The following is a 16,244-nucleotide window of genomic DNA, read 5'->3' as shown; positions in this document are numbered from 1 at the left end:
ACAATAGTGCAGATTAAACCTTATATGACAATAAATATATATCATGTGATAAGAGCACACTCACAAAGATAGAGCACAGTGACATCTGGCTCTACTGTGTATCTCCATAGGATCCTTAGGGAGATACAAACCCCACTTCAAGGTGGAGGAGAGTGGTTAGGATGGGACATTAGGTCTCCGCGGCGAGACTGATCCCGCCCACCGGCCGACGCAATCACTGGGAGGAGCAGCGGTGGAGGAAGAAGCAGCGACGTGGGACATTGTCGCTGCCTCTGGTAAGTTGCTGAAGGGGTTTTCACCCCTTCAGCAACCGGGGATTGGGAGGTGGGAGGGAGAAGGGACCTGCAGTGCCAGGAAAACGGATTGTTTTCCTGGCACTGGAGTTTCCTTTTAAAAATAAAAATATAAAATCAGATGAAAATTCAAGTCTATAAAAGCAGTAGTGTAAAAGTCCAAATCACCAAGACGCGTTTCGCTGACTTCTGGCTTCCTCAGTTGATGTATGAAACTCTTCTGTATTACCTGTAGTATCTCCAAAATCAGATTCTCCAGGGTTTTTATTTGTCTTGAGGAACATAGCATGTGCTCCACGCGTCCGTCGCTTGGTACTTCTTATGGACGTAATTTCCGTCCGTCTGCCGTGGAACACACCCTGTGTCCCACTTCTCTCTTTCTTGCTCGCGCGTCATTTTCTCTGACGTGACCGAATAATAGGGATGCCCTTCTTAGGATTTGGTGTTCTTGGAACGCAACGTGTGTTCCACTGCATGGGAGATCGGTATCACATAGTGGAACCTCTTGTTAGAAATACCAATGTGTTCCACACAATATAAGCACTATATATGATATATAGTATATAAACAAATGAAAAGGGTAAGTTAAAAATTACATTTAAGAAATACTTTTATGGGAATAAATAAGTATAAATTCCCAGGATGGACATATACCAAATTGATTATAAAAACTATGCATATTTTATCTTAATTGAAAACGGCGTCTACGGGACATAAGTGAATATTCCTAAAAAATCGATGCAAAATAGTATTTATATAGAGGTTGTCTAATGTTTTGACAAATATAAACGAAAATAAATGTGGTAAATGATAACTACCAGTGAAAGATATAGAATAGATATGTTCTTCTTCATTTAAAAATATTATATTTTAAAAAAATGTCACAGCTCAAAATCTGGGTTCAGATCTTTGGCGATCATTGTTTTAAAATTAAAAATACATTTCATCTCTTCTTCCCGTATTTTGTTGACCAAAATCACCTCCTCTCTAGTCTTTCTGGACTAACTTAATTGCACAAAAGAAAAGATTCCTAGGGTTTTGATCATGGCATAATTTGAAATGGTGCGAGACGCTATGTGTCTCCATGTTCTTCTTCATTTAAAAATAGTTGTTGTTTCATTATTTTATGAGCTTCTCTTCCTAAAAGAAGTATAACAGGGTTATTCACAAAACTTGAAAGTGAGAATTCAAGGTGAAGAATTGGCCACAGTAGCTAAATAAGTCAGGTATCCTTCCAGTTTAGCTACTCTGACCTAAAAGCATTCTCACTTTAGAAACTATCCCTGTAAATTAGCTCCTGGTGCTTGAACCCTTCTCGTTTTTTCTGAAAAAGTAATATGCAGCATACACTGATCAGCCACAACAAGAAAACCACCAGCCTAATATCGTGTAGGTCCTCCTCGTGCTGCCACAACAGATCTGATGCATCAAGGCATGAGAACTCTGAATATCTGATGTGTTAATGTATGGACTCCATAAGACCTCTGAATTCTGATGCGTCAAGACATGGACTCCATAAGACCTCTGAACGTGTCCTGTGGTATCTGGCACCAAGACATAATCAACAGATCCTTTAAGTCCTGCACATTGTGAGGTGGGGCCTACATGAATCAGATTTGTTGTTCCAGCACTTTCCACAAAATGCTCAATTAGATTGAGATCTGGGGAATTTGGAGGCCAAGGTAACACCTTGAACTCTGTTTCATGTTCCTCAAACCATTCCTGAACAATCTTTGCAGTGTGGCAGGGTGCATTATCCTGCTGAAAGAGGTCACTGCCATCAGGGAACACCACTGTACACACCTTCATGGTCTAAAGCAATCTCTAGGTAGGCGGTACGTGTCAATGTAACATTCACATGAATGACTGGACCCAAGGTTTACCAACAGAACATTGCCCAGAGCATAACACTGCCTCTGTAGGCCTGCCTTCTTACCATACTGCTGCCATCTCTTCCTCGGGTAAATGACTGGGCCCTCCATCTGATCTAAATGAAAACATCAGACCAGGCAACCTTCTTCCATTGCTCCATGGTCCAGTTCTGACACTCATATCCCCATGTAAATTAAAGCAAGATTTTTTCATAGTGTTATGAATATTAATCTCTAGTAATGTTAGCTAATTCAATCCATCTTGTAAAATTGAGAGTATAATAGCTGATTTGTAAAATATTCTCAAAATCCTCTTTAGTCAAAACACTGCTATTTTAATCTGAATTTGGCCATTTAATTTAATTTGTTAAAGTTTGCTGTTTAGTGGAGAACTCTGAAAGATAGATAGTAGTAGCCTGGAGGGGGGAGTGGAAAGTGGGGTGGGGAGGAGGAAAATATGGAGGAGGGTAAAGATAAACAAAATAGAGTTAAAAAGGTAAGATAAGACAAGAGCATATGTCATGGTAGTATCACATGAGTTTATTCCATAAACAGTGAATTAAAACCTGGTTTGCAAGCTTTTAGACCAAAATACCAGATTTTAGGGGGGCGTGGCCGGCTGCCGAGCGATCAAGACGCAAGTGTGTGGAGCTCCGTATCAGCGGACAAAAAAGTAAGCACTCACCCGACATCCAGCTCCCAAAATCGGCCACACACACGCCTCCCGACTAGAGACACTAATGGGGCGCCAAAATAAGAAAAACCGCCAGCCAGAGACACCCAAATTAGCCGATATCCGGCTATCATTTACAAGGCCTAATCCACAGGCAGCCGCCAAGATGGCGGCCGCAGTTAGCAGTGCAGAGGAAGACTCCCAGGACGATAGGGAAAGCCTTACCTCACATACAGCAGAGTCTGAGCCCCCCATGTCCTGACACAGAATCAGAGGCAGAATCATCCCCTGTCACGAAAAGAGACATCAGGGATCTCTTACAAGAAATGAGAGAAGTATGGAGGGCAGATATTTTAAACACACAGAAAGAAGTGGGGGACATCCAACAAAGGCTCACAGCAATGGAAACTAGAGAAAATGCAAGAGACCACCAGATGCAGAACTCCCAAGACACAATGCAGACCCTCTCCTCACAAGTCCAGAAACTAACCCGGACGGTCACCACTATGGAAGCTCGACACAGGAGGCGGAACATACGCCTCAGAGGGATTCCAGACAACGTGGAAGGAGAGGCATTAATACCCTATATACATCGCCTATTGTCTTCAATGGGTCTTAAAGGAGGCGCTGACCCCGCCGCAATACTTTCAGCGTTTCGAATCCGGAAAGCGGAAACGGCACCGGAAAACGCGACTAGAGACACTATAGTGGTCACAAAGGACATGGCAACCCGCGCCGCTATCATGTCCCGCTCAAGAGACCTGGGCACTGTGCAAATGGAAGGCAGCACGGTGGCCCTATATGGGGATCTACCATTCGCAGCACTTGCGGAACGGAGGCAACTTGCACCAGCTGCCAAACAACTGCGAGGAGCAGGAGTCAGATACCGATGGGGAGCAGACGGGTCCCTGGAGGTACCACGGGGAAACCAGACGCTCATCCTGACTTCTAGGGACGACCAAAAGGAGTTTCTACACCAACTGCACCTTCCGGAGCCCGGGGGGCCAGAATCCAAAGAAGATGACACCGCAGCGCAGAGTACGCCCAAAAGCAATCTGGGTCCGAAGAAAAACATGTATATAGCAAAAATGCCCAAGAGACACTCACAAGCCTCACCACTAAGTGGCGGCACACACACCCTCGGATCCCGCATAGCTGACCAGCTGTGGCGCAAGTAGCGCGAGAACAGTCACCACCTGAAACCTCACCTAGGCATCACCTACTCTTCAAATATACCTATTACAGCCCCAACAGACGACTTGTTAATGTAACCGGACATTAAATGTAGATATAGTCATGTTGATATCTGTTACACTACAGCATAGTGAACTCTGAGACATCACTATAATACTGTGCTACCTAATTCTTATTATTGTTATAATCTTATGTTACCTAATGCTTGGTATTACTCTCATATTATGACAAAGTTATATTATGAATATCCAATTCTAATAAAAACATAAATTGAAAAAAAAAAAACCAGATTTTACTCTGAATATTGTACTTCACCACAATTTTAGTGAATAAAGCCTACTCTGTATTCTGTGTATAGTACTCATTCCTAAATTTCTATATTTCGTTTCCCAACACTTTCTTCTTTCCATCAGTTGATCCATCTTACAGCAGGCAGATTGTATGAACATGTCACAATAACTTCAGGAGGCTTCTGCTAATATTACATGATATGTTCTCATTCTCGACACTCGTAACCTGCTATTATTCATATTATCTCTGTGATATCTCTGCTTGACAGCTATCTTTATACACGCTGACAGCCACAAAGACAAACTCAGGCTTAGACATTACATGGGCTTATTTGACAAACTCGTTTTCCTATTTGTGGACATAGTGAAAGGCAAATTACCATAACAGGAAGCTCTGAGTCACCATCGTAAGACTTTAGTGGGTTCTTACAGACAAGTAAGACCATATAATTATATCTGGGTACACTGAAGATTAATAAAAGTGAAAAAGTCATATTTAAAATTGTACTTCAAGCTCATCGTAAATAATAAAACAAAATTATTGTCACACGGACCTGGAATCAATGGGATGGGAATTGTTCCATATTGGGTAATATGTTTTTTTCCTTTTTGTAATTCCAGAAGTTAAGAAGTTAATGGGGACTCCGCCACCTGTCTCCCCCAAACCTACCCCTCCACCAACAGCACCAAAACCCATCAAACCCCATGCTGTGATCCAGTCCTCCAGTGCAAGTTCTACTCCAGCTCCTTCTCCAGTCAAACAGCCAAATAACATCAAACCTTCCAGTACTCCCCCCTCTCTGTGCTCCAGCCCTGCCAAGCCCCAGGCTCCAGGTCACCCTCTGCAGGTGCCCATCAAGCCCCCCAGACTGTCCATTACCAGCTCTTCCTTAGAGGGGGGGACCAGTGAGGCTGCACAACAGAAGCTAGAAGAGACCAGTGCTTCCCTGGCTGCAGCACTGCAAGCGGTGGAAGAGAAGATCAAACAGGACGATGCACAGAAAGAGTGAGTAGACAGCGACTGCGTGTATAAGTGTCGACAAACTGTGTTTGTGTGTTAGGAAAGCCTGCATGTATGTGTCTATAAATGGTGTTTGTGTGTCAGGACAGCCTGGTGTGTGTGTGTGTCAGGACAGCCTGTACGTATGAGTGTCTAGAAATTATGTGCGTTTCAGGAAATCCTGTGTGTGTGTGTGTCTAGAAACAGTGTGTGTCAGGACAGTCTGTTGTGTGTGTGTGTCTAGAAAGTGTGTGCGGGACAGTCTGCACGTATGAGTGTTTAGATATTCAGGTTTATTCACTAGTTAGCATTGCCAGAAATTCAAAGTTATTTAACATGTCAGCTACTCCATTATCTCTCAGCACACAGTGTACTCATGGTTAAAGCATCAAGATACTGATATACACTGTATTAAATTGCAACTGGCAATATCTGCAGTGGTAATATAAAGACAAGACATAGCTGACATGGTTAACAGAATTAACAATTATTACAGATTAAAATAGATTGAAATCAGAATCAGATCAGTCCTCAGAGTCACAGCCCCAGTCCTGCAGTTGAAGCTTTACAACTTTTCAACTAGTCACAGCATGAGTGTCTCAGGTCTCGGCTGTAGAGTGACTAAGCACTTTAAAGAAGATGGGTATGTGCAGTATGAGTTACTAAAACTATTAGTGACAGGCAGCATAATATATAAATATATATATTATATTTGAGTAAATTCCCTTGCTTAATCAGGCAGTCACTGGGGCTATTAGGGGGGAAAAAAAGATAATATTCTACACTTACATTTGTCAGGCGCCAGGATCTGCTGATGCTGTGCTCTCTCTGTGTTAATTCCAAGCTGGTTTCTAGCTTCCCTCTCCTGTGGGTTCTGTAACTCCACCCCCTGGTGCTATTGGCCAATGATGGTCCCTGAATAGAGAGGCCAATAGCATGCTTCCTCTCATGGGCATCTAGCTCTGCTGTCCAAATAGCAACTTAATGGAATTTCCTGAAATTCCTTCGTAAAGGAGACTGGGCATGTGCAAAACCTGCTGAAACAGGACAGACTTCAGACGTGCAAGTACTGAAACCCTCTGTTATTTAAATGTGCACATAGATTTAGGATAAAGTGCAGGTAACTTTTTAGTTTAGTTTTTTGTTTTAGTTCTTTGTAATTGGGCTGATGAATACTATAGCCAAGGGTAGTGGGAGTTTGAGCGCAAGGATTATTTCTGTATGTTTTTTCTTGCTTTCCGATGACACCATGTATCTTATTCTTCCCAGGACATCGCTAGAAGAGAAGAGCACAGTCAGTATATTGGATGACATTGGCAGCATGTTTGACGAGCTTGCAGACCAGTTGGACGCCATGTTGGAGTGAGGATACAATGTGTTTGTTGGGCTGTACCCTCACGGCTAGATTGCAGTGACTGCTTCCTGCCTCCTCTCCCCCGACCCCGTGCCGGGTGCTGCACAGGCCATGTTTCTCCTCATTGAACCCTTTTTATTTCTCCAGTCAGCCCTTTGTTCCTGGAGAAACAACAAACAAACATTTTGAAGCCTAGCACAAACAAGCATAGCCGTATACCTCAGGATTGTGCTCAGACTCTTGAGGGCAGCTTGGAACTGTTAAAATGACGGCATTCCTGCAGTGCCATGTGGACATTGGCACACACTGCTGGCTTTGCCGAGTCCTGCGTTGGCTACATTTTCCAAAATAGTTTGCAGTGCGGAGTGATGTGGATTGAGCAGGACCACAATGCATTGCAAACACGGCGACGTGCAAAGCACTATGGGAGAAACAGAAGATGCCACCGCAGGGAAGCAAAATGGAACCAACAAAGAAAAAAAAAACCTGACATTAAGCTCCTGATATAGTTTGAATTTGTCCCTTTTTAAGTTTAATTTTCAGTTCTGTCCCATTGTGTTGGTGAAAGAAATGGGTTCAAATGAATGTTTTATTGCATCTTTGTCTATTTAAGAAAGTGGACTCGAACCACCTTTTGTTAAAAACATAAGCTTACCTACCACGTTCCTGCGTTAAATTATACGTAAGCAGAGCATCAGGCACATTGTCAGAACACTAAGACTATGGTGCACATAATTTATAGGCTCAAAGGAATTACAAAATCCCAAACAGTACAACCATATTAACTCCACCAAGGTCTGGGGCCTGGTATATCTAATAAACCTCATGGCATACACAGCACTATTGCAATTTTATTCCCACCACCGTGACTAACCAGAAAGCATTTCTGTGATCCCAGATTACATTTAGAAAATACTAATTTTACGGCACTTCGCTAGACAAACAGGAATATCTATGAGCATTATTGATCCAGTAAACCATGGAGCAAACGCAAAGTAATTAAGAGCCATGTTTTTGTTTGCTCGTTTCTAAGGTGATTGCTCCAAATATTGCTCCACTTTTTCCCTGATAAATATGACATCGACACAGCCGCCACCAGATGATCTATAGTAATAATCTCAGTAACACTTCCTACGCAGCATTCAATGTGATGATCTATTTATGGGGTAGAATCCCAGATATTGTAGAACTACGTTCCCATAATGCTTTGTCAGCTAGCTTAGGCCAGCTAAGCTTCATGGGAGGTGTAGTCCTACAATGACTGAGGATCTTCCTTTGGCGACCCCTGCATTTAATTATTCCTTTCCATGATGTGGTTGTGTTCTGCATAGTGGACAGGCTGGAAATTAGACTGGGTAAAATGTAATACGTAACACTGCATTTTCTTGAAATGTTATTTGATGAGTCTAGCTATTGGGATATCAGGGATCGTTAGAAACTCCTCTGATTAAGAATCATGTCAATTCATTTATCTAGAATTCCTTGGCCATAGATCTAAGTCACGCTGGCCTAATGCTCTGCAAATGAACCGTGACTCATTCCTGCTGCATTTTGTATTACCAAATGTCTCTCCATCCTGGAGTATTGAGAATGATTTAACATAGTGAAAGCACAGAATTTAGGGTTCAGGACTCTGAACGCCAAGATGACCCGGAGAGAGATTAGGGAAAAAAAAGGAGGCTGAATGCTAATTACCTAAAAACCCAACCATTGAAATCGTCCCTGATTTGAAAGATGTTCGCATGGACTTTAAAAACAAAAAATGGAAAAAAAAAATGTATAAAATATAGAAAAAAAAACAAAGTGGATTTCACAGCTTTACAACATGTAAATGGGTCTGGAAGAAGCCTATTCTAGAATCGTATTGATACAGAGAGTCAAAATATAGCACAAATGACAGACTTTTTAAGGCCCTCTTAGCTGATTTGTAAATATATGTATATTTGTTTTCATTTGAATTAATTTATGTTGTTTGCTTCCAACTGCAAAGGCTGTGCCTTTCTGCCTTTATCTCTCAACTGTACAATATTACTGTCAGCAAAGCAGGAAGGAGACTGGAACAGATTAAAATGATTTACTTTAATAATTTCAAACCGATCACTTATCAGACCGATATGGGAAGCTGAACCTGTTGTCTGGGAGGTCTGCTGAAATACAGCTAGTACAGTGTTGACTTAGTGGGCAGGTGTAGGTATTAGGGGACATAAATATCTCCTGGGACTCTGCATGCCAACACACATCATTCTTCGCCACCAAGGATGTACTAACATCTACAGCAACTGCTTTAAAATGGAGGTGGGTACGTTACGTGAAACAGAAAGATTTAACATACTCTTAGACCATGTCAAGTCCACTATAAATTTGCCGTAAAAAAAAATAAAAAAATAATAATAATAAAAAAAAGTGTTCAGAGAAATGCGTTGGAATTAAAAAAGTAATTTATTAGTAAATAAAGAAACATTTAAAATTTTACTAAATTGACAGTACCCAATTGCTGTTTAAAAGTTCATTGTCCAGTCGACAAGCAGTGACTGTAGGCGCAGTTTTGGTCTTACTGGCAAGAATTGTCTAATTACCAGCGTTTTAAGGCCTAGTCAGTCCATGCAAAGTGTGGAGAATATTAATCTGTTTACTTTACTCATAAAGCTATTTTTTGCCCTTGTTAATCAACTGCAAAAGCACTTAATCAAACATGACAAGTATTTGTAAACCGTTGTTAAAGATCTATCTATAAATAGATATTACTCATATAGGACAGAAATGTAAAAAATTTCATTCTGAGTGTTAAGAATCTTGTGGATAAAATTACGTTGTTTTTTTTTTTTTAATTTATTTCTTTGTCTCAATTCTTTTACATTAAGATGTCCCAAATCAATAGGGCTGGCCTTAATTTGAATAAGGAGCGAAAACCACAAATAAAAATGGCCGCTGTGCTTCCTGCTCCTTCGCACCTCTTGTTTTAGCAGTGAATCTATACTGTGTATGTTTTATGTACTGAGAATTTCGGGTACTCGGACGTGGGAGGGTGGGGGAGGTTACGTGTAGCTTGCAAAGTTTTGAAGGGTTTATTTGTCCACAAAACACACGACCTGTGTTTGTCGTTGGATGTTGAGCAGATATGTCTCATTTTAATGGTGCTTTGATTTCGTGTTTCAATGTGCTGGTGCAGATGATATTAAATGAACCATTCCGCTGGGGCAATCGACAAATCGCCCTAAAACCCTGCAGCGGTTAACGGTTTTATATTGAAGAAAAAAAAAATTAAATTAAATAACATTTTAAAAATAAGTGTTACTGTGATAAAGAAAATGTATTTAAATTGATGGCAGCCAGATTAAAAAAAAAAAAAAAAAGGTAAATATTAAATTTAAATTAAAGGTCTACATGATTGATACATATATAACATATATATATATAATATAATATATATATTTTTATGATTAAGTTATGAAGAAGAAAAATGTACTGTATACCCGTTTTGTGGAAGCTATGCATCTTGTTGTGTTTATTTCTGATTTTCTTTCTGCAGTGTTGTGCTTTTACGGATAATTAATATTGCATTTAATTTGTCTGTGATGCCGTATGGATATGTCTGATATATATATATTTTTAATCTGTGTGTGAATGTATATCGGTATAGATATATACGCACATGCATATCCAAACAGAAAAATAAAACATCTAAACGGTGAAAAAAAAAAAAAAATTATATTCTTAATGAGCTATGTAATTGCCTACCCCGGAAGCACACGGTTATTTTTTACTGCTGGGATATTGAAGAGGTTTTTTCTGTGTTGCTGCCGTGGCTATAAACGCCGCACAGTTATCCCGCACCCCTCTTGTTTGGGTCTCGGCTGAGCAAAATTGAATAAATCTTCTGTGGTCAGCCTCACTCATTGTGTTAAAGTGTCACTCATTATGTGTGCGCCTGTATATGCTAATATATGTTTGAGAGGTTGTCTTAAGTGCGGCCATAATTTTTTTTTTTTGCTAGAAGACAATTCTCAGGAGTCAACTGGTAAAAAATTAAAAGTGCATCTGTCACCTTTGATATTTGCGTCTCTTTTCCAATATAAATTGTTACAATGTTATTTTTTTTAGGGGCTTTTATTTGCGAAACTAAACAGTGCAATAGTTTTCAAGATATAATAGCAAATTGGCGTTAATTAGAGATTTACATAATAAAAGAAAAGAAATATAGTAACGAGGGACTGTTTTGATATAAATATTGCATTAACGTGTGTATTTTTGCAAATGCTTTAAGATGAAGCTATGACCTGTCCACAGCTCTCATTCCCCCTAAGCCTGCCAGGACATAGAATCTCTCAGAAGAAGAGTAGAGATCTTGTTTTAAGTGCAGGTTTATAGCAAAAGAAATAAATAAGTGTATTTCTCTATTTCACATTCATAACGGGTAAATGGGAGAGGACCGAAGGAGGCGTAGTAGCAGCTACTGAAAAGCCATAGGTTTTCCAATATCCTGGGATAGTAAGTAAGGGTAAATAAAATGAACAAATTCACATTTATCATATAAACATGCATACGCACTTCTTATGTGAACGCTGGTGGAGAAGACCTTATTTCTCACGTTGTAGCTGGTTGGATCCTTTTGGGGGGGTGAGAAGTAATATTGAATTCTGAGGTTCACAATTATTTTTAGTATATACCATCTAACACATTGCAGTCCCATCACGTATCCCCCTTCTTAACCACTCAAGGTATCATAAGACCCAGAGACACTTCTCAAAACCAGCAGTACTCCTGTATTACCCACATTAACCTACTCCAGGAATACAGCCATTCTATAGATTATTAATTTAATTAGATATATTCCCTGTTGGAGTTAGTCAGACTCGAAGGGGCTTAACCAAATGGGCTTGACATGGGATGAACTGTCAACAGGTAATACGTATGCGCACGGTCTAACAGGTGCTCAAGTATACACTAGCAGTCCTTATCAAAGAATATTAAAATCAAGGTACAAATTCCTAAGGGAGCCAGGTTTATTTAAAGAATGTTGTAAGAATGTTATCTTTTAAATATGGACTCTAACACAGGCATACAGTACTGGTTATAGAGCCCGAAGTTTATCAACACTTCCAACATCGCCCTCATAATTGCCACAACTGTCCCATAATTACCAACATCGCCCCATAAATACCAACACTGTCCCATAATCACCAACACTGTCCCATAATCACCATCGCCCCATAAATACCAACATCGCCCCATAATCACCAACATCGCCCCATAATTACCAACAATGTCCCATAATCACCAACATCGCCCCATAATTATCAACATTGCCCCATAAATACCAACACTGCCCCATAATTACCAACATCACCCCATAAATACCAACACTGTCCCATAATTACCAACATCGCCCCATAATTGCCAACATTGTCCCATAATCACCAACATCGCCCCATAAATACCAACACTCCCATAATTACCAACATCGCCCCATAATTACCAACACTGTCCCATAATTACCAACACTGTCCCATAATTACCAACATCGCCCCATAATTACCAACACTGTCCCATAATCACCAACATCGCCCCATAAATACCAACATCGCCCCATAACTAAAAGTCAAACTCTTTATGAACATTTTCAGAGACACTGTATTGGTTATGAAGCTAAAGCCTGCGTAGTGTAAAAAGAATACTCTGTTAAAAATAAGGCAGGGTATACTGATATTGCAGCCCATAAATAGGCTCTCGGTGTACCCAGAAATCCCCCCACACTATCTAGCAGCACTGTTATTGTGAGCCAAATAGGCTCCAGTGCAAAGGGCAGAAGACATTCTTTTACATATCTTCTGGATATGGCTCAGAGAAGGTGAGAGTACCAGTGTACACATGAGTCTCTTTATCAGTTACAGAGGCGGCTCTCTAATTAGGCGGTTTAGGCGGCCGCCTAAGGCCTTGCGCTGGCTGGGGCCTCGCGGCCTCCTAAACCGCCTGATGGCAGACTGTGTCAGGTCCTCGGTCAGTGACCGAGGACCTGACACCAGGAGGGGACCCGGCGGCTTCCCCGGTATGCCGCCGGGTGCAAGGCCCCTCCTGGCTGCCCAGCCAGCAACCGCAGACACTGGTCTGCAGCTCGCCAGTGAGCAGAGCTGCAGACCACGTGTCTCGCGAAAACCGGCCAATCAGAGCGTTGCCGCGGGTTACCATGGCAACGCTCTGAAATCTTGCGAGATTACATGGTCTGCAGCTCTGCGGAGCTGCAGACCGGAAGGAGTGGCCACCGGACCACCAGGGAGCTCACTAGACCACCAGGGAAATTAAGGTAGGCTCTCCCTCACCATCACCTCCCACCACACTCAGCCTCACCCCCCCTTCACCCTCACAATCACCCACCACCACCCCCACCACCCTCAGCCTCAACCCCCACCACCCTCAGCCTCAACCCCCACCACCCTCACCATGACCCCCAACCACCATCAGCCTCACCCCCACCACCTTCAGCCTCAACCCCACCACCCTCACCCTCACCCCCACCACCTCAGCCTCACCCACACCACCCTCAACCTCACCACCCTCAGCCTCACCCACACCACCCTCATCACCCACAGCCTTACAGCCACCACCTTCAGCCTCACCACCCCCACCACCCTCAGCCTCACCACCCCCTACCACCCTCAGCATCACCCTCCTCAGCCTCACCCCCCCCACCACCCTCAGCATAACACCCCCACCCTCAGCATAACCCTCCATCACCACCCTCAGCCTCACCCCACTCACCATCACCCCCTCCTTCTCACATTACCTCCCCTCTCACTCTCACATTACCCCCCTCTCACTCTCACATTACCCCCCTCTCACTCTCACATTACCATCACCCCCTCTCACTCTCACATTACCATCACCCCCCTGCTCCCTCTCACCATCACCCCCACTCCCTCTCACCATCACCCCCCTCTCCCTCTCACCATCACACCCCTCTCCCTCTCACCATCACACCCCCTCTCCCTCTCCCTCTCAGCGTCCCACCCCCTTTCACCGTCACACACCCTCTCACCATCACAACCCCTCCCACCATCACCCTCCCCTCTCCCTCTCACCATCACCCCCACACCATCACTCCTTCTCACCATCACCCTCCCCTCTCCCTCTCACCATCACCCTCACACCATCACTCCCACACCATCACCCCCCTCTCACCATCACCCCCTCCCCCCATACACACAACACACTTCAAGCAGCTACCCCATACACATAGGGTCTCAAACAAAAACGCAAACATGCTCACAGAGACATACATTCACACACACAAGGATACTATCTGTCAGACACACTCTCAGGCACATACACAGGTAGACAGTGCATCAATGTGTATATGTGACACTTTTTTGTTTGTGGGGCCTCATGTTTGCGTTTCGCCTAAGGCCTCATAAAGTCTAGAGCCGCCTCTGATCAGTTACAATAAGCACTGCAGCTTAGAGGAAGGTACGTTTGTTTGGTCTGTTTAATTACAAATCTTTCGTTTTGCAAACAAAGGGGAAATCTAACACCTTTATAGGTCTAGAAGTGATTAAACTTTACTTTTATCTGTTTATACATTATCTTTAAGGGGTGTACAGTCTGAGTAAGGCTGTATGTGTAAAAGATGCACAATTAAGTAGCCCTTATTAGGTAGATAATAGTAAACGGGAGGACAAAGCAGTTTAGTTTAGAAACTGTTAAGCATTTTCTGGCCAAAAACTGAACAAATTGGACAAATCAGATTCTAATTGGATTTGAGTTGGGGGAAAAGTGTTCAATGTCAGTTTGAGGCTGCAAAGGCTAGATTGATTAGATTGATATGTGTGGGTATTAAAAGGGATAAATGCAATCATGAAATAGTTCAATGTTTCCACAAGGACAGTATTATAGATTTAGAGGAGGAGAAAAAATAATTTTCTGAGCTACAAATTTAAGACGAATGTGAGATGCAAGCTATGAAGAATGACCAGAAAAGTTAGATTCATCTTTAATAAAATGATGACTTAAAGGGAATATAACAACATTGCACACAGCCAGGCCTTAAAGGGACACTAGAGTCATCAGTGCAACTATATATATTCCTGACCCTATAGTGTTAACACGACCATCTAGCCCCCCTGGGCCCCTCATGCCTCCATAAATATAGTAAAAATCTTACTGTATTCAAGCCAGAAGCTGTAAATCTGCATGCTGTTAGACTCAGAAAAAACAAGCAGTCTGCTGACATGTGGTAGCCTGATCCAATCACAATGCTTCCCCATAGGATTGGCTGAGACTGACAAGGAGGCAGATCAGGGGCAGAGCCAGCATGATTCAAACACAGCCCTGGCCAACCAGCATCTCCTCATAGAGATGAATTGAATCAATGAATCTCTATGGGGAAAGTTCAGTGTCTGCATGCAGAGGGAGGAGACACTGAATCACAGGATGCTGTGCACAGTGCTGCCCTTTGCTCTGCTGACAGCAGATCTGAGTTGATGGAGGCATATTTCTCAGAAAATACAGTGTTTACATGAGAGAGGCTGCAGGGAGCTATAGTTCTCACCTGAACAACCTCATTAAGCTGAAGTTGTTCAGGTGACTATAGTGTCCCTTTAAATGTTACTTGTCACTGCAAGACACAGCATAATCACCGAGGCTACATTTACACCCCCCAATGGCTGGTAGGAATTCTGAGCCCTGTACACAGATACACCGAACAAAGCTAATGCTTTACATGTTACGTGCCCAGCAGCACTTCATCATTGCCCCCCCCCCCCCCCCCCCCCCCCGGGTTCGTCCCAGTCGAGATTTTTGTATCTATATGAAGAAATAAAGGTATTGGAATTTTATTGCATATTGTGTTCTGATGGATTATCTTTAGGTTGACTGTCCTCCTGAAATATAAGTTTTTTTTTGGTCTTATATGAACTGAGCATCAAAGAATAACTGGTTCAGGAAGCAGAGTAAAATTAACCATTTGCTCTTAATTTAACAAATCCTACAGAACAGCTAGTGTTCGATGCTCAGTGTAAAGAATTATCAGAAACTAGAGCCCTCTAGTGGCCCCAATATAATATGTGCACAAGTACCAGCTCTATAATAAAATCAGATTTCCATCCACTTCACGTTATCTCATGATAATATTCCAACATTATCACTGATGGGATCCTATACAAATGTGGGGTGGTGACAGTGTTCCTCAATAAAAACAAAAGGGGGGGGGGGGGAGTGTGATCATTTAAAGGGACAGCACGCCACTCCCTTCACCCACAGACTTGTGAACTGCCCAAGAGGAGGCAATAATTTGCCATTCGGTAGCCCCTAGGGCAAATGCTGGAAGTCGAAAAATTCTAATTTCATTCAGAATCGAAATCTGAAGCGGGTAAAACAGGGCTCACATACTTGAAGTGTTGTTTTTTTTTTACTATTTTCCAACTTAATTTCTCTTTTTTTTTTTTATATATATTCCAAATGTAGGTTTTAGTTTTGCCTATGGTCTGCTCTTCCTGCTATAATTCACGCTCCCTCTTGTGCACCTAGGTAGCGGATGTTGCAGAACGAAATCCTGATCAGACTGTGTCCGGAAAGAA

At 42.3% G+C, this 16,244-nt stretch overlaps 1 protein-coding gene across 5 annotated transcripts in view; it reads left to right on the top strand.

Moving 5' to 3' along the window:
- Positions 1 to 10,047, top strand: part of CASKIN1 (CASK interacting protein 1) — a 171,504-nt gene extending 161,457 nt beyond the window's left edge. For all 5 annotated transcript variants that reach the window (XM_063430496.1, XM_063430495.1, XM_063430493.1 and 2 more), the window contains 2 exons: positions 4,943 to 5,327; positions 6,591 to 10,047. In XM_063430496.1, the coding sequence (XP_063286566.1) occupies positions 4,943 to 5,327; positions 6,591 to 6,687 (482 nt within the window). In that variant the 3' untranslated portion in view covers positions 6,688 to 10,047. The remainder of the gene's footprint in view (positions 1 to 4,942; positions 5,328 to 6,590) is intronic.
- Positions 10,048 to 16,244: the final 6,197 nt, after the last annotated feature.

Source organism: Pelobates fuscus, chromosome 8 (genome assembly GCF_036172605.1).
Source record: "Pelobates fuscus isolate aPelFus1 chromosome 8, aPelFus1.pri, whole genome shotgun sequence".
Taxonomy (NCBI): domain Eukaryota; kingdom Metazoa; phylum Chordata; class Amphibia; order Anura; family Pelobatidae; genus Pelobates; species Pelobates fuscus.
The sequence above is the reverse complement of the archived record's forward strand: the minus strand, read 5'-3'. Positions and strand labels throughout refer to the sequence as shown.